This window comes from Rhinopithecus roxellana, chromosome 6, assembly GCF_007565055.1.
Source record: "Rhinopithecus roxellana isolate Shanxi Qingling chromosome 6, ASM756505v1, whole genome shotgun sequence".
Lineage (NCBI taxonomy): Eukaryota > Metazoa > Chordata > Mammalia > Primates > Cercopithecidae > Rhinopithecus > Rhinopithecus roxellana.
Window position 1 is genome coordinate 59,737,602 of NC_044554.1, and position 22,221 is coordinate 59,759,822.

Here is a 22,221-nt window from a genome sequence, read left to right on the forward strand (position 1 = left end):
TACCTCTGTTTCTTTGGGTCTTCATTCTGAAGGCACACACACCCACCCACCCACACACACACACACACACACACACACACACACAAACTAGACAAACTTTGTCTGCCTTTTCTCTAATTAATCTGCCTTTTGCCATTTGAATTTTCAGTGAATCTTCAGAAGGCCAAGGATCTTGGCCTGTACACACATTGCTTCAAAATAATTTTTAAAATAAGTTCTTAAAATGCACTTACACTGTGTCCTAAAGCAAGATTCCTAACAAGAACCCTGGAACCTTGAATCTACCAGAAAGCAAAAGTGCATGACCACCACAAATGGGACTTCAGTCTCTGCTGGAATTCCTCACTGGACACCCACCCCTCACTCATGACACAGGATACAGTGCCTGGGGAAAACTTCTTTCCCCAAAAATTAGTCCCAATATTACCCAGAATTTTAAAATCTATTATTCTGCTTATTCATTCACCAGATAGAGGCCAACATCCACTAAGAATTTTCCTTCAATATGCAAATATACTTGAGCCCAGGAGTCAAGACCAGTTTAGGCAACATAGCGAGACCCCCATGTCTACAAAAAAAAATACAAAAAATTAGCCATGCATGGTGGTGCCCGCCTGCAGTCCCAGCTACTTGTGAGGCTCAGATGGGAGGATCATTTGTGCCCAGGAGGTTGAGGCTGCAGTGAGCCATGATCACACCACTGTACTCCAGCCTGGGCAACAAAGTGAGATGCTCTCTCAAAAAATAACATAACATAACGTAACGTAACTTAACATAACATAAAAACAAATATACCTCAGTAGATGATTCATGCCTGAAAGTAGTTATTTATGAGGCAACTATTTAATGAGAAATAATGCATCATTATTCCCAAGTGTTTATAGCCAACAGTTTCTAAGGCTATCAGGGAGATTCTAACCACAGTGCCCCATAACGGACAGGTAACAGTGACCAATATTCAAACATGAAAAATTAAGCTGAAGGCCATTTGGGCATAGGTTCTCAGAGACGGTATATCTAACTGATACTTCCTGCATAGTGCACAATTTCTCAAATGGTTTGAAAAATATGGGGAATCATTTTCAATATGAAAATGGTAAATAATGACTATAATTAGTTTAATAACCTAAGGACACTATATTACAAATAACTCAAAAACATTCTGTCTCAAAAATCATTTCATGTAGACATAAATATTCAGGAGATGTGCCATGGTTTTCCTTATTATTGCGTATCTTAATGTAAAATCTTTCCTTTTCCTAGAATTAAAGAAACAAAATTGTTAATAATGTCAAAAAAGGGGAAAGAGCTAGCAAGAAGTGCTTCGATTCATTGTGTAAAAATATTCCAAACATCAAGATTCCAAATTTCAAAACAAAAATTTTTTTAGTTTTTTGAGGAGCAGTAAATAGAGAATTAATAAATGTGTCTGTGTAACAAAGCCTTTCTCTACCATATAATGGGAAGCTATTAGCTTTGCAAGTAAAACTGGCAAAGTCTATCAGGTCAATACATTGTTCCATAACATGCAAATTGATAACTGCTGGCAGGAATCTTTCAGAATAAGAGACCCAAAGCTATTGAATAAGGAAGGCATGACAATTTACCAGGAAACACACACATACATATATATATATGCAAAGAGCTTTGCATTAGTAAATGAAAGCACAGACTTGGAAATTGTTTGTAAATTTGAAAGTGAATAAAACAGCAACTTAGCAATTTAGCAATTGGTTATAAAAATGAAGCCATGCATGGAAAACTTATTAATGTTCTTTTAACAGTTTTCTGAAGTAATAAGAACTATGATGGGGTAATCAGGTGGAGTTACGCTGGTTTTTAATAATATTTTCTTTTCCTGGGCATCTAGTATGCTATGTTCCTAAGAAATTTCTATTAGCGGTTCATTGACAAATAGAACAGCAACAGTATTCCAGGGCTGGAGTTTGAAGAAGAAAGAAATCCAGTGGCAACATTTAGATGGTATGTGGTTTACCACAGATTACATAATGACAAAAAGTAGCCATCAGGAGTAAAATTGCAGCTCCTGTAAGCAACTGCATTAGTGAAGCAGGTGCTACATAAATGATAACAAGTAATGGCAACAGTAATAACAAAAAATGCCTTATGTTTATCTAGTGCCTACCTTCTAAAGTCCGCAAAAATACTACCAGGAAATAGCTAACTGCTGTTCCCAGGTTTTAGAGGTTGCTGGTGGTAATTTTTTTTTTCATACTCGAATTACAGAATTATCAAAAAATCATCAAGCAAGAAGGGATTGTGAGATTACCTCCAGTGAACTCATTACCTCTACAGAAGATGTGCCCCTAGGGCATGCCTCCTTAGAATCTTCTGGGAGAGCATCTATACATTTCCTTAGTAAGATAGTGTTGGAAATTCTCAGGTCTAGGGATTCATAAACTTCACAGAGCAATGATCTCCTTTGCAAAGACCAACAAAAAAATTCAGGCCCCATTAATGATGGGATCTTGAAACAGGTTTCATTTTTATAAAACCGTATTATAATTTCCTTTCCTATACTTAAAAACTGCTAAGTCACACACAAAAAAGGAAAAAAATCTCCAAGTCATTAAATCATCCAAGCTACTACACCGATTTTATAGTTAGCTTTTAGAGAGAATGTATATCTGGGGCAAACAAACTTTCCTATTCTTGATTAACAGGTATTAAGCCTGTCTTTACTTAAATCAACATGGAATTGAATGCAACTGAGATCTAGAACTCTGTTAAATCAGTCTTGCCAAAGGAAGTTCATTTCAAAGTTCATAATTTGAGTTCAATTTAAGGTTCAGACATTGCAGTTATACAATAGGAAAAAAATCCAACCCAGCAGAAAAGGTTAAGGGCAAAAAGAGATACAGGAGAGATGGCTATTTTTGTCAGACAACAAAATAATAGTACAATAAAAAGAAGACAATACAAGAAAAAAAAAAGTCTCATATCAAATCAAAGCCTCACATTGCTTAAGTAGGACAGAAAGAATGCTGCTCTGTCCATTCCCAGGGAGGGCAGGACACTCTGTCACTGCCTTCTGTCTCACTCTCTGTAATATAATGGCAATAGTAATATTGCCATTTAGACACATGCATGTGTGTGTCTAAGGATAAAATTGTTCTTTCTAGAAGCAATGAGGTAGAGCAGAGGCTTAAGCATACCACAGATAGCCGGGCGAGGTGGCGGGCGCCTGTAGTCCCAGCTACTCGGGAGGCTGAGGCAGGAGAATGGCGTAAACCTGGGAGGCGGAGCTTGCAGTGAGCTGAGATCCGGCCACTGCACTCCAGCCTGGGCGACAGAGCGAGACTCCGTCTCAAAAAAAAAAAAAAAAAAAAAAAAGCATACCACAGAAACAAGATACCTGGGTAAAAGATAAAGACAGACAATGAAGTAAACATTTCCAGAATAGAGAATGACAGATCAGCAGCAGTTTATATTAAAAATGGACCAATAAAGAAGACTAAGTAAGACAAAAAAAAAGGCAGCAATTTCACAGGGACAATTTTCTTTTCCTTCCCTTCTCCTTCTCCTCTTCTCTTTCTCCCCTTCTCCCCTTTCCTCCGCCTCCGCCGCCTCCTCCCCACCGCCTCCTCCTCCTCCTCCTCCTCCTCCACCTCCTCCTCCACCTCCTCCACAGCAATTTCACAGGGACAATTTTCTTTTCCTTCCCTTCTACCCTTCCCCCCCTTTCTCCTCCTCCCCTTTCCTACTCCTCCCCTTTCCTCCTTCTCCTCCTCCTCCTCCTCCCCCTCCTCCTCCTTTTCCTTTCCTTTCTTGGCACAGCATCTTGCTCTGTAGCCCAAGCTGCAGTGCAGTGGCACGATCACAGCTCACTGCAGCCTCTAACTCCTGGGCTCAAACGATTCTCCTCCCTCAGCCTCCCGGGTATCTAGGGGGTACAGGCACATGTTACCTCAGCTGGCTGAGTTTTTTATTTTTTTATTTTTATTTTTTGTAGAAACAAAGGTCTCACTTTGTTACCTAGGTTGGTCTCACACTCCCAGACTCAAGTGATCCTCCAGCCTCAGCCTCCCATAGTCCTGAGAGTACGGGCATGAGTTGCCACTCCTTTCCTATCAATCCTTTTTCATACATATATTATGTGTCCCTGAAGAGATTTAAAGTACCTTGAGAGCATATATACGACTGTTAAAAAATATTATGTATTCAATTAGAGAAGAAAGGGGGAAGGTCTAAGAGTAAAATATTTTAAGAACCAGAAAGGAGATGTTTGTCAAGCTATGGATGAAAAGGAAACCATTTAACAGGAAATAAAGGGAAATAATTCTATCCCAGCTGAATAATACGGTATAGAGATGAGGGTTCTGCCATGAAGGATGACCCATCCACTCTGAAATCAAAGAAATAAAGAATTTTGAGAATTCAGTCTATAATATGCAAAAGAATGCTCTTATTTTCCCATTCTTGTACCACGTGAAAAAGGAAGTGAATTTTAGTTCAAACGACCTGGGTTTGATTCTGGGATCTGCTGCTTGCCTGTTACAGGGCCTTGGACAAGTTATCCAACGTCTGAACTCAGTTGCCTCATCTTTAAAATAAAAATATTCTTATGGCCTCAGATACCTGGGAAAGCTCTTGTAATTGTTCCTACTAAAGAAAGGAAACATTTATTTATAAAAGAAAACAAAATGAACCACAAATATATGTTATTGTGATCAACATGTAAAACTTTTTACAACCCCATCTTCAATACAGTTTGGTTAAATGTTCTTTCGTTACACTTGAGCACTGATATATTTCCACAGATGCTTTGATAAAAATACATGAAAGAGTGTTATACTACCATTATTTGGGTTTAAAACAACAGTAAAATCCACGTTAGACTACTTTCAGAGGAATGTGGGGGAAAAAATCCAATATGGCATTCTGCTAGATTTGCCTGCTAAGACTACAGTCACTGACCATGGTGGGTGGTTCAGGAGAAAACAAAGAATCTGACTAGAAGAAACACTTTTCTCTTGGCAAGAAAATGAACGAAATACAAGTGGTATTCTATTTCCATAGATAGTGTGGACTTAGAAAGATAAAGCATGGGATAACAATAGATAGCTATGTAGTGTGAAATTAGGCCGGGCGCGGTGGCTCATGCCTGTAATCCCAGCACTTTGAGGGGCCAAGGCAGGCAGATCACTTGAGGTCAGGAGTTCAAAACCAGGTTGATCAATATTCTGAAACCGCATCTCTCCTAAAAATACAAAAAAAATTAGTCAGATGTGGTGGGGGGTGCCCGTAATCCCAACTACCCAGGAGGCTGAGGCATGAGAATCACTTGAGCCTGGGAGGCAGAGGTTGCAGTGAGTTGAGATCACGCCACTGAACTCCAGCTTGGGCGACAGAGTGAGACTTCATCTAAAAAAAAAAAAAAATCTACAGTGTGAAATTAGAGGATTTGGTTTCCTAAAACCTTGGCTAAGGATATGGCATATCTCACACATACCAACAAGGCAGACACTGCCAGTTGTCCTCAAATATCCATTATCTCCTTCTTTTAGGCTCGTGGATAATTGAAACAGGATACATTTCTGAGTCTTTGCTGTATCTAGACATAGTCATGTAATACAGTTCTGGCCAAATGTAAGAGGAAGTCAGTGTGGGCAACTTCCAAAGAGAAGGATATGTCTTACTTTTGCCCCGTTTACTTCCTGCTGCTTAATATGTAGATACAATAGTAAGAGTTCAAGTATCCACCTTGGACCAGGAGGGGACCTTAGGAATGGAGCACGCATGTGGTGAAGCATTAAGATAGAAAGAGCCTGGGTCCTTGAGGACTTTGCAGATCAAAGTCCCCACACAAGCACTTGACTCCCACACTTTTATGTGAGAAATAAAGTTCTGTCTTGTGATATCACTATTATGCTGAGTCTCTGTTATTCACAACCAAACCTACTCCTATAGCCAGGATAAAGGAAGCCTGTCAACTAGATAAGGAGGCCTTTAAAATGGACTGAAAAGAGGCCAGGCACGGTGGCTCATGCCTGTAATCCCAGCACTTTGGGAGGCCGAGGCGGGTGGATCACGAGGTCAGGAGATCGAGACCATCCTGGAGAACACGGTGAAACCCCGTCTCTACTAAAAACACAAAAAAATAGCCAGGCGTGGTGGCAGGCGCCTGTAGTCTCAGCTACTCAGGAGACTGAGGCAGGAGGATGGTGTGAATCCGGGAGGCGGAGCTTGCAGTGAGCCAAGATCATGCCACTGCACTCCAGCAGCCTGGGTGACAGAGCGAGACTCCGTCTCAAAAAAAAATTTTTTTAAAAATGGACTGACAAAAGAGAAGGAAACAAGAACAGATAAAATAGATAACGGGGGAGACAATGGATATCACTGGAAAAAGTAGTGTGATAAAAATTGCTACCAGCAATATTTTGAAGAAGTCTGGCTGGAAACTATTCGTATGATCAGAGCATGGTCAAAGTAAACTTCGAAGTGGATGTGCGTGATCTCATAAGAATTTGTGGCTACAAACTGAGAGAGAAGGAGAAAAAGAGGAGTAGGGAGAGGCGAACAGAGGGAGCAAAATATCTAATTAAAAAGCATGAGAAACAGTACTGCATATAAAGGAGAACTGTAATTTGTTGAACATTTATTCTGAGTAAGGGACCATGGCAGGCATTTCTCTCAGGCTGCCCTATCAAATCCTCACAACAGCACAACTAACCCCTATTTTACTAACAGGATTGGGTGTGACTGGGAGTATTTGAGTAATTCAATAAAGCTAGTAAGTGGAACAGCAAGAATCCAAATTCAGGTCTTTGTCTCAAAAGCCTACACTTTTTTCATTACCTGATGCTGCTGCCTCAAAGTTCTATTTCTGAACAAAAACTACTAAACTCAGAATAAAAGTGAAGTTTTAAAACTCAGACTGTCATAAAAGACAAAAGAAACAAATGTGTTAGCACTGCCTGCATTAATGTAAGCCATCAGAAAAGACAAAGATGATGCGATAGTGACAGAAATCTTGCAAGAAAATGAAGATGCTTATTCGAGTTTATAACAGCAACAAAACGTATGCTGGAAATACTTAAACGTGTACCACTAGCCTTGAGAGGAAGAAAATGACACGTTTGGAGGATGGATATGTATAATTCCGGGGCTGAAATCTATAAAAGAAAATTAAAATGTATAAGCTAGAAACCATTTTTAATCATATAAAAGAGTTGATATTGCTTTAAAAATATGCATTAAATTGCTTTCCATAAAACAGTATCAGAGCTCTGATTACCCAGGCTGCCCTTGGTCTGCATGCAAATCCTATAATCCTCCCACAGAATGCTGGTAGACACTGTGATGCCATCCTTGCTTTCTACAGTATTTCCAATATTACTGCTTATCTTGACTGAAGTTAGGATTCACGCGGCTGTGGTCATTCAGGTATGATTATAAATTTCCAGGTATGAGAAATTCTTTTAAATGAAATTCTTCTCATAATTATCTAGAATCATGTTAGCCACATAAACAAGGCAGCTGTTAATGGCTGAAAGACAAAATCACTGTAGCTGGAGTCAGAAGGCCTGCATTCAAGGTCTGGCTTTTACTTACGGGGAGGGTAACTTTGGACAAGTCACTTACCTGCTCAGAACTTCCTGAGTAAAATCAGGATAATGACTCTTAACCTCCCACAATGAGGCATTATAAAAACATCATCTCAAAAGTCAAGTGCCACAAAGACATTCAGTTTTACAGTGGGCTCTCAACCGATAAGCATTTGACACTCAAAAAAGTTGTTTTCAAAAAATAAAATATAGTTGTTCCATGTGCTCACGCAGAGACATTGTGAGCACAATATGAGGGCCCATCTCGTCTCCAAGTAATGACTCTCATGACCTTTTAAGTATTCTGCGTCATAGGCACAAATCTGTTGACACATCTATACAAGTACCACTGAGAAGTAAGCAACAGATACCACATGGGATAATAACAGCTCCAAACATAAAATTCACCCCATTTACCCCATACTTTTTCAGTCCATGTCACCAAAGACAGTATATTATTAATCAAGCAGTTCTTCAGCTGGATATGAGGAAATCAATGAGACCAAAGGAAAATGTGCTGTTTAAGTTTGCTGACTAAAATCACAAGAAAAGTCATCTTCAAAATCTATTTCCTTCTTCTGTTTGATTTGGCCTGATTGACTTTGAACACTGATGTAACACTACTGTGTATGTGTATGCAAGTGTATATACATGTTAATGTAATTCAATACTACCAGGTTAAACTGCAGAGAAAACATTTCCTAGCCCTTGATTACGGCCTGCATTAAACCATCAGGCCCCATCACAAGCTTTGCTGATGAGTAGCTATTTGGACACACACAGAGCTGTGATTTCCATCCACTTTACTAATCAGCAAGTTCAGATTTGCTGCTAATGTGACAGTGATGAACAGGAACAATGTTGATGTGACAGTGATGAACAGGAATGACAGCTCAGGGCTGACTGAAATTAGCTAAGGATCTTCAACCTAGGACAAAATGGAAACAACTACAACCAAACATGCATCTCGGAAACAGAAAGAACAAAAACATCTGTTTACTGATTATACATAAATTTGAGCAAATGTACATTTCAATGTGACATCGTTTAAAATGTATGCAGTCATTAATCAAATCCTACACTAAATCAAAAATGGCAACAAAAACATGAATACACGGAACCAAAGTGCTGAGCAAAACAAAACGTCAAAAGGCAGAGGCTACGGTTTGATTATGAAAACATAGGGAACACTAGAAACAAATCAAGTTCTTACGTGAGCTGAAACAAAATTCTCTGACCTAAACTGAGTAATTTAGAAGAGGTATTCTCAAATGCCATGTGAACTTCTCCCATTTTGTCATTTGCAAAGACTTGAAGTTAGATCTTTTATCCAAGGACAATTACCTCATCTTCCTTCCCTTCCTTTTTCTCACCAGCTACTCCCATACCATCAAGGCCAAATCATTAGATTAGCACATCAGGGAAAGAGAAGAGTCAAACTGTACTCCCATCAAGCAGGTAACACATTTCTCTTTTCCAACATACTGTACTTAATCCAGCCAGTTTCTGACATCATACTACTAGTTTCTATAAAACAAATAAACAGAAAATCCATACAGAGATGGCACAGTCAGCCGTGGCACTACCATAGCTTTTTAAAGGTAACACAGAAGACCTGTGGCCAGGAGTGGACCATAAATAATCCACACTGTACACGCTATCCCCAGAGCTAGGTATAGAATAGCGTATGATACCAATGTCCCTTTTTTAAAAAAAAACTAAAATCCACTAATACATTCTGCCTCTGTTAAGCTCTACGTAAACTGGCCAGATTCTCATTGTTGACAGTACTGAATTTAATTCCTAAAGATTTACTCAAAATATTAACCTGCACCACCGAGTCATCTGAAAAGAGTAGGCATCCACAAGCTACGATGTCCTGGCATAGGCCGTCATTCCATCACTTAAGACCAAAAAGCATTTCAACACAAACATTTATAGAGATGAGGTTCTACAAAGAATAAATTAGAAAAGTATATTATATACCAGAAATAACAATCTCAGAACCCTAGTACATTTTAATTCAGGTTTTCTTCATTACTATTCAAATTGATTGAACTGTTAAATACTAACAGAAATGGTTAAGTGGCCTTCTAAGAATCCAAAAATCTATAGATAAACCAGACATATTTTACAAGCATTTCTGAAAGGAGGCAACAAAGGAGATAAAAGAACAAGATACATTGCTCAGAGCTTCTGTAATCAGATACTGAAAGTCAATCAACACAGGCAAATCTTCAATTACTGTATTCCCAGTGGCAATCAATGACAAGGCTGTTTCTGGGTCATGCTCCAGCCATGCAATTTTCACCCTGAAATCTCAAAGAAAAAAATTACATTCAAAGCAAATCTCTACTTTTAAACTCTAACCATCTACAGTAACCCTATTTCTTGTTTAGTAAATAGTTATTTCTCATGCATAATTGTTTAAATTATCCTTCATTAGAATTCTTCCTCAAAAGTAAATTTTCTAAAATTATCTGAATTGCTTTATTGCTGCTAAATAAGTCAATTACTGACACTTCCAAACAAATTTATATTGGAGAAAATAATACATTTATTTTTCTTGGGCTAAGATTCAAAATCAAACACGGATTCCAAGCTTAAAACCTGATGTGGCCAACTTTTAAAATGCCCACACCAAAGTCCTATTCACTTCTAGAAGAAACAGGTATGAAAAGCAGACTTTCTCCTAGAACTATGTTTTCTTTTAGCATTATGCTTCATTTCTTGGCATTAAGATATGACCATAGCACCATATATAAAAAGCACTTGGCACCCAGGAAAACAAATTACCTATAAAACTAAGCACCAACTCTTGATCGGTGTGCTTACTCTGCTCCTGTTTACAGTGGAAGAGTGCAATTAATACTCATTTCCTAAGAGGAGTTTCACTGAAGAAATTTATTATAATTCCTGTCTTTTTGGGCCCATCCCTCCTTTTATGTTTCTAAAATATTGCTAAATGATGGGTCATATATTGATGAATGAAAATAAAAGAGTTAAGTTCAAGCTAATGAAGAAAAAAGAGGTTTAGAATATTTTTGGAATTACTGGCTTTGCCAACATTAGAAATAGTAAGTATTGGGTACAGGTTGAACATTCCTTATCAAAAAATTCAAAATCTAAAGTGCTCCAAAATCCAAAATTTTTTGAGCATCATTACGACACCACAAGTAGAAAATTCTACACAAGTACTTAACATAAACCTCATTTCATGTATAAAATTACTTAAAATATTGTATAAAACTTTCTTCAGGCTACATATATAAAAACAAATGAATTTCATGTTTAGACTTGGGTTCCACTCCCAAGGTATCTCATTATGTATACGCAAATATTCCAGAATCTGAAAAAGTCCAAATCCCAAACGCTTCTGGTCCAAAGCATTTTGGATATGGGATATTCAATCTGTGCTTGTAGGTCTACCAGGCCTCTAGTCCCCAAAACTAATTTCTAAAAACAATTCTAAAGGAAGATTTTTTGAAAATAAAAAAGCTATCACATTATTAAAAGTCAGGTTCACTGCAAAGAAGCAGTACAACTGAATTCTCAATCACAAATCCAAGGAGGATTTATGTACCTAAGGACTACTATACTTTTCACATATGAAGAACTTTTCTCATGTCTTTTTTCTTCCTAATTTTGAACCCTGACTTTGGTAAATCTGCTCGTAAGTCTTGCCTGGCTCTGAAATAAGTGGTAGTGCCACAGTCCCTGACTAATGACAAGTCTTTCTTGGTTCTACCAAAATGTTCCCTTGTCGCTCCTCCAGTTTTCACCTACTTGTCAAAATTTTAAAATTAGATATAAATTCAGTCAATGATCTGTAGTTAGAAGCCAACTAGACCATATTATAAATCTAAACTGCTAAACATAAAATGGTTTATTATATCAGAACTAATTAAAGCAGCACAGACACTCTCCAACATGGATGGTTGGGTTCTGTGCAACAGCAGTGTTATAATCTGTGTTTCAAGAGTTAACTTAGGAAAGATTTCATAAGTACATTTATAGTCAATAAAATAAAAACACCATCTCTTATAAAGATAATATCATCTATATTTTAAAGGAAATGAATAATAATGGGTACTATAATATTATTTCCATTAAAATATATTCCTTACTAAAAACTTCATTTTATCCTTTTCCTACAGTTTGGATTCCTTACAGAAAATATGTATCTTAAGAAGTATTTGTATGTATATGTATACTAATGATTTTAGCTTCCATTAAGTCCTGCCTCTATGAGTCTGGCCATGATGTCAGAAAGGCCAACCTTAGAGACACTTTAACTAGAAAAAAAGAGTAGGATAAGCCCCTTGACTACATTCAAGGTTATGCAGTTAATTTGCCAAAGCATGTGACATCACTCTCTCCATCATCACAGATGCCTTGGCATGTAAAGTGAACTGGAATCCTTCATATTCCCTTTGACAAAGCTGAATATGTGCCAAACCCATCTAGCCTTTCTCTGCCACTGCTTTAACTTTCCTTTTTTACTCTCAGAACCCCTAGATTCCACTTGTACCCAACACGAGTGATTTAGAAATCACATAACTAACTTTCTTGTATTAATAAAAAGTTACCAAGTAACTCTACATGTGCTTTCATTTCTCTTTAGGAGAGTAGCATTTGAGGATGGATAAATGTATAGTTGTATGCCTCATAACAACATTTCCATCAACATCACACTGTATATACAATGATGGTTCCATGGGATTATGGTATTTTTACTGTACCTTTTCTATGTTTATATACACAAATACCACTATGTTACAAAGACTCTATTCAGTACAGTAACATGCTGTACAGGTGTGTAGTCTAGGAGCAACAGGCCAAACCATGTAGCCTACGTGTGTAGTAGGCTATGCCATCTGGGTTTGTGTAAGTGCACTCTATGATATTTGCACAACTATGAAATTGACTAGTAACACACTTCTGGGAGTGTGTCTCCATCATTAAGTGATGCATGATTGTATATCCATTTTCTCAATATTTCTTCCTGTTTGATGGAAAAAGAAAATATCCAGGTGTTCAAATAACTTACCTCTCTTTTTCTAGGTTACTATGTCACACCACTTCCACCTCTTAAACTGCCATTCCTTGGCAGTGTAGCGTAGTGATTGAGAGCTCGAGCTCTGGAATCAGATGGCAGCGCTAGCCCCAGCTGTACGCTTGCAGGCTATGTGACCTTGGGCATATTATTTAAATGCTTTGGACCTCATTTTCTACATCTACTCTTACACCACCTAGAGGATTAAATAAAATAACGCATGTATGTGCCTGGCACTTAGTAAACTCCCAATACACATTAGTGGAGAGGTTGATATTTTCTTCTCTCCAGTTACAAAGAAAGCACCTGGCTGGCTGCTATTCCTGAACATCGCTGCCTATTTCATTTGCAAAGCCTGAATAACTCTCCAAATAGAAAAATGATGACCTAGATATAAATCTGAATCTTCGGATAAAAGTGATATTTTTAACATGGTTCCTCTTATCTTTCTTTTGTCCTAAATAATCATGCCACATAAGCAAACAATGATGCCACATAAAAAATGAATATAGACATCTAAATTTATATGTAACTGAGCAAAAGGTTGCATAAATAGTACAGAGAGATGACGGAGCCAGAAAGACACAGATATGAATCCCCGCTTCACAATTTACTAATTGGGTTTTAGATCTTTCTGATGTTTAGGGCCCCATCTACAAAATGAGATAATAATTCCTATATCTTTATGTCTCATAGATTTCTTGCTACAATCAAATGGAGTAATAGGACTAAGCACCTGATACAAAATAAAAACTCATAAGCTCCCTCGCCTGATAAGTATGAGAAACTTAAACTTGCAATCCTCTCTCCAGCAAAGTTGCTTTTTATACCAAAGGGAGCAGGGATGTCTGAATGACAGGGGTTTATTGTGAAAATCTGTCCTTAATATTCTTCTGGTTACATAAACAAGTGATATGTACTAATTACACTAGGGTTTTATTTTTTTAAATACAAGGCACAGCACACACCATAAAGATAATAAAAATGCAAAGAAGAAGGAGAAAGGATTAAGAAAAGGAACAGCTGGCATAAACTGTGCACATCATTCAAAGAGGCAATGGGGCCAATAGAGTTTTTCAATAAAAGGAAGAGAACACTAGGTGGTAATGAAATGGATACTTTAGATCTCAGGAAGCACAACATATTCACTACTCTTCAGGATGCCAGGGGAGGCTTGGATAACATCTCCTGTCTTAATGAGCTATATTCCATTCCCAGCTGTTCAGAACAATGACAGAGTTCACTGCAGCAGAGTATCCACATACAAAACTCCATGGTCCCTAGAGCCAGAGGTGCAGGGCAAATGCTAAATCATACATCTGTTGATGTTTGGATGTATAAATGAACAGAGATTTAAGAAGAAGAAGAAAAAAACCCTTGCACATTCAGGATCTTTCTTCTCCAAACTTATGTACATTTTCTCATCTCTTCTTTTGTTCAGACAAATGTGTTGGCTCTGAGTACTTTTTCTTTTTAAATTAATTGACTTTAAATTTTAGAGCAGTTCTAGGTTTATAGAAAATTAAGCAGGTGATACGGGGAGTACTCATATACTCTCTCACTCTGAGCACTTTCACATGTCCTGGCTGACTTAAAATATTACATGGTCACTCGGTATCTGAATGAATCAACATATAAAAGGCCATAGAAGATCATTTGAAAGGCTCTTCCCGATTTAGGTTTGCAAAAACCAACTGACAGTGACAACAGTCTGAAGAGAATACAATGATCAGCCACCAGAAAGAATATATACAGCTGTAGATCTCTATAGTTCCTATCAAGGAATCACTACTGCCACATTCAAAAATCACAACCACTAATGTCGAACTCAAGTTTATTTGTAAAATCAGAACTTTCACAGACAATTAAAAATATTAACATCTCATTGACCCCTATATTTCCTAAGACTATAAGGAAATCTCTCACCAATCTAAAGGACTTTGAATGTTCCTGAGATCAAGGCTCAGAGCTCCATTTAGTTTTATTATACACCTTCTTTCAACTGTGAAACTGCTCCCTCTTGTTTTTAATACGATGAGGTGTTCTATCATGTCACATAGATACCATCTGTCATTAAGCCAAAGATCATCAGGTGAGTCTTCACTACTGCTAGGAAAAATTAAATGGACAATATAGTGGTTATCAAAGTATGGTAATTAGAAATGCACATCATTGGGTCCCACTCTTGACGTAATGAATCAGAAATCTGGGGATGGTACCCAGCAGTCTGTGTTTTAACAAGCCCTCCAGGCGATTCTGATGCAAACAAAGTTTGAGAATGACTGATACATTCAAAGATGTCTGACCAAGTACGAAAAGGAAGTGAGCATGAACAGTAAATATCCCCCCACTATATCACACCCTCACACACAGTTTTGGCTAAAAACAAGAATGATTCTTGAAGATCAATGTTGTATTTTATTTGGGAATACTGATGACTGTTTTGTAGGGCTTCATATAGTGGCCTACTGAACAGAACTCTTTCAACTACAGCCATTCTTTGAATGTAATTCAAATTTTCCATGCATCACAAAATGAACTGAAACCTACTGTTATAACTAAACACAATTTTTCTCTTCTACACAACTTGAAATTTATTCTAACTAGTTTTTAATCAAAATTTTTTTATTATTATTCCTTTATGTATTGCTCAGAGTGTAGTAACAGCAGACTTACCATAGGAAGATCCCATGTTCGGATAAATCAGATAAAAGTTTCTAACCGTATGCTCTAGTCTTTAGTTAACCAACGTAGAAGGCCCAACAACTGGATGACTGAAATACATATATTTATTTATTTTATTTTATTTTTTGGAGATGGAATTTCATTCCTATAGCCCAGGCTAGAGTGCAGTGGCGCGATCTCAGCTCACTGCAACCTCCACCTCCCAGGTTCACACAATTCTCCTACCTCAGCCTCCCAAGCAGCTGGGATTACAGGCCCCCAACACCATGCTCAGCTAATTTTTGTATTTTCAGTAGAGACAGGGTTTCACCATGTTGGCCAGGCTGGTCTCGAACTCCTGACCTCAGGTGGTCCACACACCTCAGCCTCCCAAAGTGCTGTGATTACAGGCATGAACCACTGGGCCCGGCTAAATACACATTATTTTAAAAGAACTACAGTTTGATGTAAGAAAAATCCAGTTAACAGGGGTGGTATTAAGGTTATTGTCCCTTTGTAACTTTGCCCCCTTTAATATTATCATCTATATCTACTTTTTGTTTTTGTTTTGTTTTGTTTTGTTTGAGACGGGGTCTCGCTCTGTCAGCAGGCTGGAGTGCAGTGGCGCAATCTTGGCTCACTGCAACCTCTGCCTCCTGGGTTCAAGCGATTCTCCTGCCTCAGCCTCCCGAGTAGCTGGGACTACAGGCATGTGCCACCACGCCTGGCTAATTTTTTTGTATTTTTAGTAGAGACGTGGTTTCACCATGTTAGCCAGGATGGTCTCAATCTGCTGACCTTGTGATCCGCCTGCCTCGGTCTCCCAAAGTGCTGGGTTTACAGGTGTGAGCCACCACGCCCAGTCCCATTTCAGTTCTATTTTATATATATGTTTGTAACTTTAACAATATAATAATAATGGTGTGGGTTCAGTTTTTTTTTTTAAACTGGATGTGAGTTATTTATTTCATGACTCCTGTTTATAAATCAAAATCAGCAAAAGTATTTCATCAATATCTGTCCTCTTCAAACATTTTAGTAAACTGTAAGAAGTGAAAGTGGAGTTGAATACCAGTCATAAAGCTAGTTAAACCTCTTCCAAAACAAACATACAAACAAACCCCTAAACTACAGGTGTGGACCTTCATTATCTTTTCTCAGAAAAGATAATGTGCCTTTAATGTGTTTGAGTCTCTCTGAGATGCATAATACGTGTTATTTGTTTGAGTTTCAGCCATAACTTAGTAGTGATTTTTCTCCATTATGGACTTTGCACATAATGAATTTCAGGAAATACACAACAGCTTCTTCCGCTTGTAGATAAAGACGGTAATATGATGGAGTGATCAAATACAAATGCTCCTTTAATTTATTTTACCAAGACATTTATCCATGTTTTATTTATAAGGCAATTGAAGTCATTCATTTTGTATGGAACTCTTCCTCTTCTGAATAACAAATAATATATTATCATATATAGCGCATTGGGGGAGGGAGTGATGAAAGCCAAACTTGAAAATAAAAGTTTAATATTTTGGGCTCATTGGGCACAATTATAGTGGTACTATCTTTGTTTTCAACTGAATCATAATTGTGTGTGCAGATTTTTAAAAAACCGGGATGGCATACGGCACAGAGTAGTATGGAAAACAGAAAATTCTTTGTTCGAAGAGAGGGTTTTTTTTTTCCCTCTAGTTGAAGAGCATTTTAAATGCACAAAATCTGTCTCAGAAATATCCCTTTGAAAGATTTTTGCATACACAAGATTTAAAATGCTTTCATTCTGTGGGTGACTTGAATGAAATGGAAGCCTACATTCCCAAGAATCTCTGATATGACCATATAAAAACCATGACCAACTGGTTTGTTTTTAACTCTTACCATGTACGAGCCCATTTGAAGGGCATGGGCAATACTTCATTTCCAAACCAAGTCAAGTTGACCACTGGCATTTAACACACCACCTAGTGTTTGCCGTTGCCTGATGCCAGTAAGAAATACATTGAAAGCTATAGTATAATGATAACCATTATTTGCCCTCAGTTAAAATTCTAGGTAATGGGTATGAGGTGCCCACAGCTTCATATTGCTTGAGACTACCCACTTTTAGGATATTTTAGAATAAAAGATCAGACCAGAAAGAAAAGTTTAAAGCTCAGAATCTCATAGAATAAATGGAAGATAACCAGCTAGTTCTGTTAAAGCAGACTCTATATTTTAAATTCAGTAAGGATTTAAGTATATTAATGGTTACTAGTTTCCTATAAATTAGTTTGGGGAGGTCCATGTAACACTGAAGTCATAGTTTACTGCCATGTTTTTCCAAAGTATGGTCACAGGTGTTTGGAATACGTATGATCTCATCTGAAAATAAAGAGTATATATACCTTTCAATTCTTACTATATCTTTCAACAGTGAGCTGTTCCTTAGCACTTTGAGTGTATCTGGCTTATAAACTACTATTTCAAGAGTATCTCTTATAGAGAGATCCAAGCATACCTGATGATTATAAAGACACAAGGTTATGATTGTTTTAATATCCAGTTTGAAGGGTATTAAAACAATATTAAGAATAACTAGGTGATCCTTCATTTCTCCCATTTTGCTAAAATACATTGGGGGAGAATAAAATTTCAAAGGCTACAGAAATAAATAAGTGTTAACAAATAAATACTTTCTGATTTTATAAAGTAACAGCCTTAGATAGAGCCACTTTTATTGTTTAAAAGAAGGTATTTTTAAGTAAATAACACAAATTAACCTCAGTGAGAAAATCATGGAAGAAAAATCTGTTTTTTTTCTCCTGTGCTTTGGGGAAGTGACTTACAAAAAGAAAATTATAATCACAACTAATACAAAAGATAACGTAAAATAAAAATCATCTATTGTCTAGGGTTTTCAATTGCCAACTAGTGTTTCCCACAGCATAAAGCAGCTCTAGAAAAATATTAAAATATAGTAAGTGTATTCAATACAATAAAAGCTAAAGCCTGACTGATACAAATGTCATTTTGAAAATTTATAAACACTGTTATTTCCAGTAGCTAATATTAAACTCACTCAGTTTACCATCCAGACCACGTAATGTGGACTTATAAGCCCTGAAGGGGCAACAGTCCACACAACATCCTTCCCTTTATTTTCTACATCATCACCAACAGTAATCATTCTGCAGTGAAAGCTTATTTTCCTCATCATACTGGTGCTATATGAAAGCATCCTTGGTTGATTTTTATGGCAAAATAGGCAAAGGCATAAATGAAACTCAAAAACTTCACTCTTTCACTGAGCTGTTGTGGGGAAGGCAACAGAGAAAGGAAAAGAAAGAAAGGGAGAATGGAGAAAAAAAGAGGTAAAGAGAATGGGGGTGGGAAAATTAAGACAGGAGGAATTAAGGTAGAGCTTCAGCAACTGGAAGGAGGGAAAATTAAAAACGGCACCAGAAAGATCTCCCTGTAATTGATTCATATAAACAATGTGTGGTAGTTGCATTTTGTAATGTGACTTCAATAGCCATCTAATATTTTACTGGAATGTATATTTCATATTTTAAAATATTTTGCACCAAGAAAGTTAACGTATGCTGCATTTGCACAGTAACTTAACTGAACATTTTTCTACCCCCTTCTCAAACCTGCTTCATCAATTGACAAATGCATTTGTCAGCATTTCAGACCACAGTAAAATAATAGCCCCAGAATACAATTTGTTCATACTCAGACATTTACAAAATGCCTTCTGGACTAGACTTTGTGTTTGTCCCTGAAAATACCAAGATGTGAAAGGTACACACACATACATATCCCACCCCAAGTGAGACTGATACAAAAACAGTAATTATAAAATAATGTGGCAAGAACAGGAATAAGATACATGCTCAGGTTTTCACCCAAAAGAGGATTTTATCTGGTAAGAACTTTAGCCTTTCTGTCATATTTTTGGCAACATTATTCAATTAAATTTTTTGACTTCTAATTTTATGTTTGGATTATAAAAAGTTTTACATTTTTATGTGGCAATATTGTTATCATTTCCTCTTAAAGTTCTTTTACTATTATTATGCAAGAAGTATTTGTATATCCAAACATTAAATATTTACTTTTACCTTCTAATTTTTTGTGTCATTTGTTATATTTTACTACTTAGCTATCTGTAATTAATTTTGTCAGATAATGTGACGTGAATTAAACCACACATTATCTGTGAGATTTTCCCAAGTTTCTGTAGCACCATTTACTGACTACATCCTTTCCACACTGAATGATCATATACAGTAGGTTCCTATAGAAACTGACTGGGAACTTCATCTGAAAACTCACCTGGACTTGTAGCTCCCACAATTACCACGTGTTGTGGGAAGAATCCAGTGGGAAGTAATTGAATCATGGAGGCGGGTCTTCCTGGTGCTATTCTTATGACAGTGAATAAGTCTCGCAAGATCTGATGGTTTCATAAAGGGCAGTTTCCCTGCACAAGCTCTCTTCTCTCATCTATGGCCATGTGAGATGTGCCTTTCACCTTCGGCCATGATTGTGAGGCCTCCCCAGCCAGGTGGAACTATGAGTCCACTAAATCTCTTTATTTTGTAAATTGCCCAGTCTCAGGTATGTCTTTATCAGCAGCATGAAAATGAGCTAACACACATGGAGCAGGGTAAGGAACTCAAGAGAACAAAACTTATATATTATCTTTGTTAATATCTTCAAATGATTAATAGATTTGTAGGTTTCATTTTCCCATCTCAACAGACAATTGATAATAGCAGGCAATACCTTTTTCTTGATTTTTCTGTTATTCCCTGCACACTGCCTTTAAACCCTCTCTCCAGACTCATTGTGGAACTGCCATAACTAATCCTCCTTCCCAACCCTATACTTTCTATTAATCACACTGCCTCCCATGCAGTTTCAAACATGTCTTCCAACTGTCTTGATATTATTTTTACAAATCAAATAATTGTCTTTTAAATAAATGTATAGAATTCCTTTTGCTCTGTGAAGGACCCATTTACTCTCATTGTCCAAATTAGTATCAATATCATTATGGTTATGGCATAGTTACGTCCCTTGGTTCATCAGAAGGATACTTAAATAGACACATACATTTTAGAAAGAATAGATTTAGGTGTATGTGCATAAATGGTGTATTTACATGTACTATTTGTGATGTGATGACTAATCTACATCACAAATGGACAAGTTCACACCTCGAAGAGGGAAGAATAAACAACTCACCTTGAAGATGATGGCCTAAAGCAAAAATATTTTAATTGAATGTTTTCTACTGTAAATAAATGGTATAAATTCTGTAAAAAAAAAAAAAAAAAAAAAAAAAATGAGCAGCTAGCTTGTCAGTTTCCCAAAAGAATAAACCCCGAATGACCATATGATCCAGACTTTCCACTTCTAGGTGTTTACCCAAGCAGGATGAAAACGTGCATATAAAATCCTGCACATGAATGTTATTCATAGTACCCAAAAATTGGAAAAAACACAAATGTCCATCAACAGTTCATGAGAAGATATATAAAATGTCCATACAACAGAATAGTATTCAGCAATGAAGTAGAGACCAATGCCACACATGCATGAACTTGAAAACCTAAGTGAAAGAAGCCAGTCACAAAAGACCACATCTTATAAGATTCCATTACATGAAATGTCCAGAAAAGACAATTTTTTAGAGACAGAATAATTTTTGTCTGCCTAGGATTAGAGGAAAAAAGAAAGAAGAGACAGTGACTGTTAACAGGTACAGAAATTCTCTTCAGGATGGCGTAAATGTCCTTAAATTGACTGTGGTGTGGTTATATACTTTGTGAACATTCTAAAAACCACTAAATTATACATATGAAATCGGTGAATAGTATGGTATGTGAATAGTATGGTAAGTATTTCCATACAGCTGCTTTTTAAAATGTAAAATCAAAATAACAAAACAAAAAAGTCCCCCAAACCTTGTAGTGGTGATACAGTTGCTAAGACTGTCATATTACCCACCTCAGAGACTGTAATTTCAATAGTGATGCATCCATATTCTTCCAGTCTCTTAAATCACTGCCATTGAGCAATGGTTCAATTTGCAGTATATAGCTAATAAGTCAATTAACATTGAAGAGCAACTAGATGACAAATTTTCTATTCAGATTGATGAAACCACAATTACAGACAATAAAGCTCTTCAATACATTTGTACACAATTTTGATAATGACTATAAACTGTAAGAAGAGACGTTGTTGGTGAATTCTTTAGAAACTGGCTATAGTGAAGCATCTGTTTTTACTTCTGTAAAAACTTGATTTGATTTTTTAAAAAAGTGCTGGTCAGGAACTCTGGCTCACCCCTGGAATCTGGGCACTTTGGGAGGCCAAGGCAGGAGAATCGTTTGAGGCCAGGAGTTTGAGACCAGCCTAGGCAATGTAGCAAGACCTTGTCACTACAAAAAATTTGAAAATTAGCCAGACATGTTGGAACCTGCCTATAGACCCAGCTACTGGGAAGGCTCAGGTGGGAGGATCACTTGAGCTCAGGAATTCCACCTGCAGTAAGCTATGACCTTGTAGTGACATTCTACAATGTTGCCCAGCCTGGGCAACAGAATGAAACAGTCTCTCTCAAGCTCTCCCTCTCTCTCTCTATATATATATATGTATATATGTATATATATGTATGTAAAATACACATGTGTGTACATATATACACATGTGTATGTGTATATATGTGCATATATTTATATATAATTACACATATAATTATATATGTGTAATATATAATTATGTGTGTGTGTGTATACACACTTGGGCTACTGATTGGAGTAACCTCCATGGTTAGAAGCTATAAAAGTTTGACAAACCCACCTAAAAAAGTATGTCCTGAAGTTCTTGCAATATACTGCACCGTGCATCAGCATTAACTAATTGCACAATGTTGGT

The 22,221-nt window shown here is 37.1% G+C and overlaps 1 protein-coding gene across 2 annotated transcripts in view; it reads right to left on the reverse strand.

The window, feature by feature from the left end:
- Window positions 1–22,221, reverse strand: part of EXOC4 (exocyst complex component 4) — an 850,866-nt gene that overhangs the window by 558,030 nt on the left and 270,615 nt on the right. The window contains exon 10 of one of the 2 annotated variants that reach the window (XM_030932531.1): window positions 5,052–5,221. The exons of the other annotated variant lie outside the window; for it this stretch is intronic. Within the exon in view, the coding sequence (XP_030788391.1) occupies window positions 5,052–5,221 (170 nt within the window). Of the gene's footprint in view, window positions 1–5,051; window positions 5,222–22,221 lie in introns of those variants that run through there. 2 annotated transcript variants of the gene reach the window in all.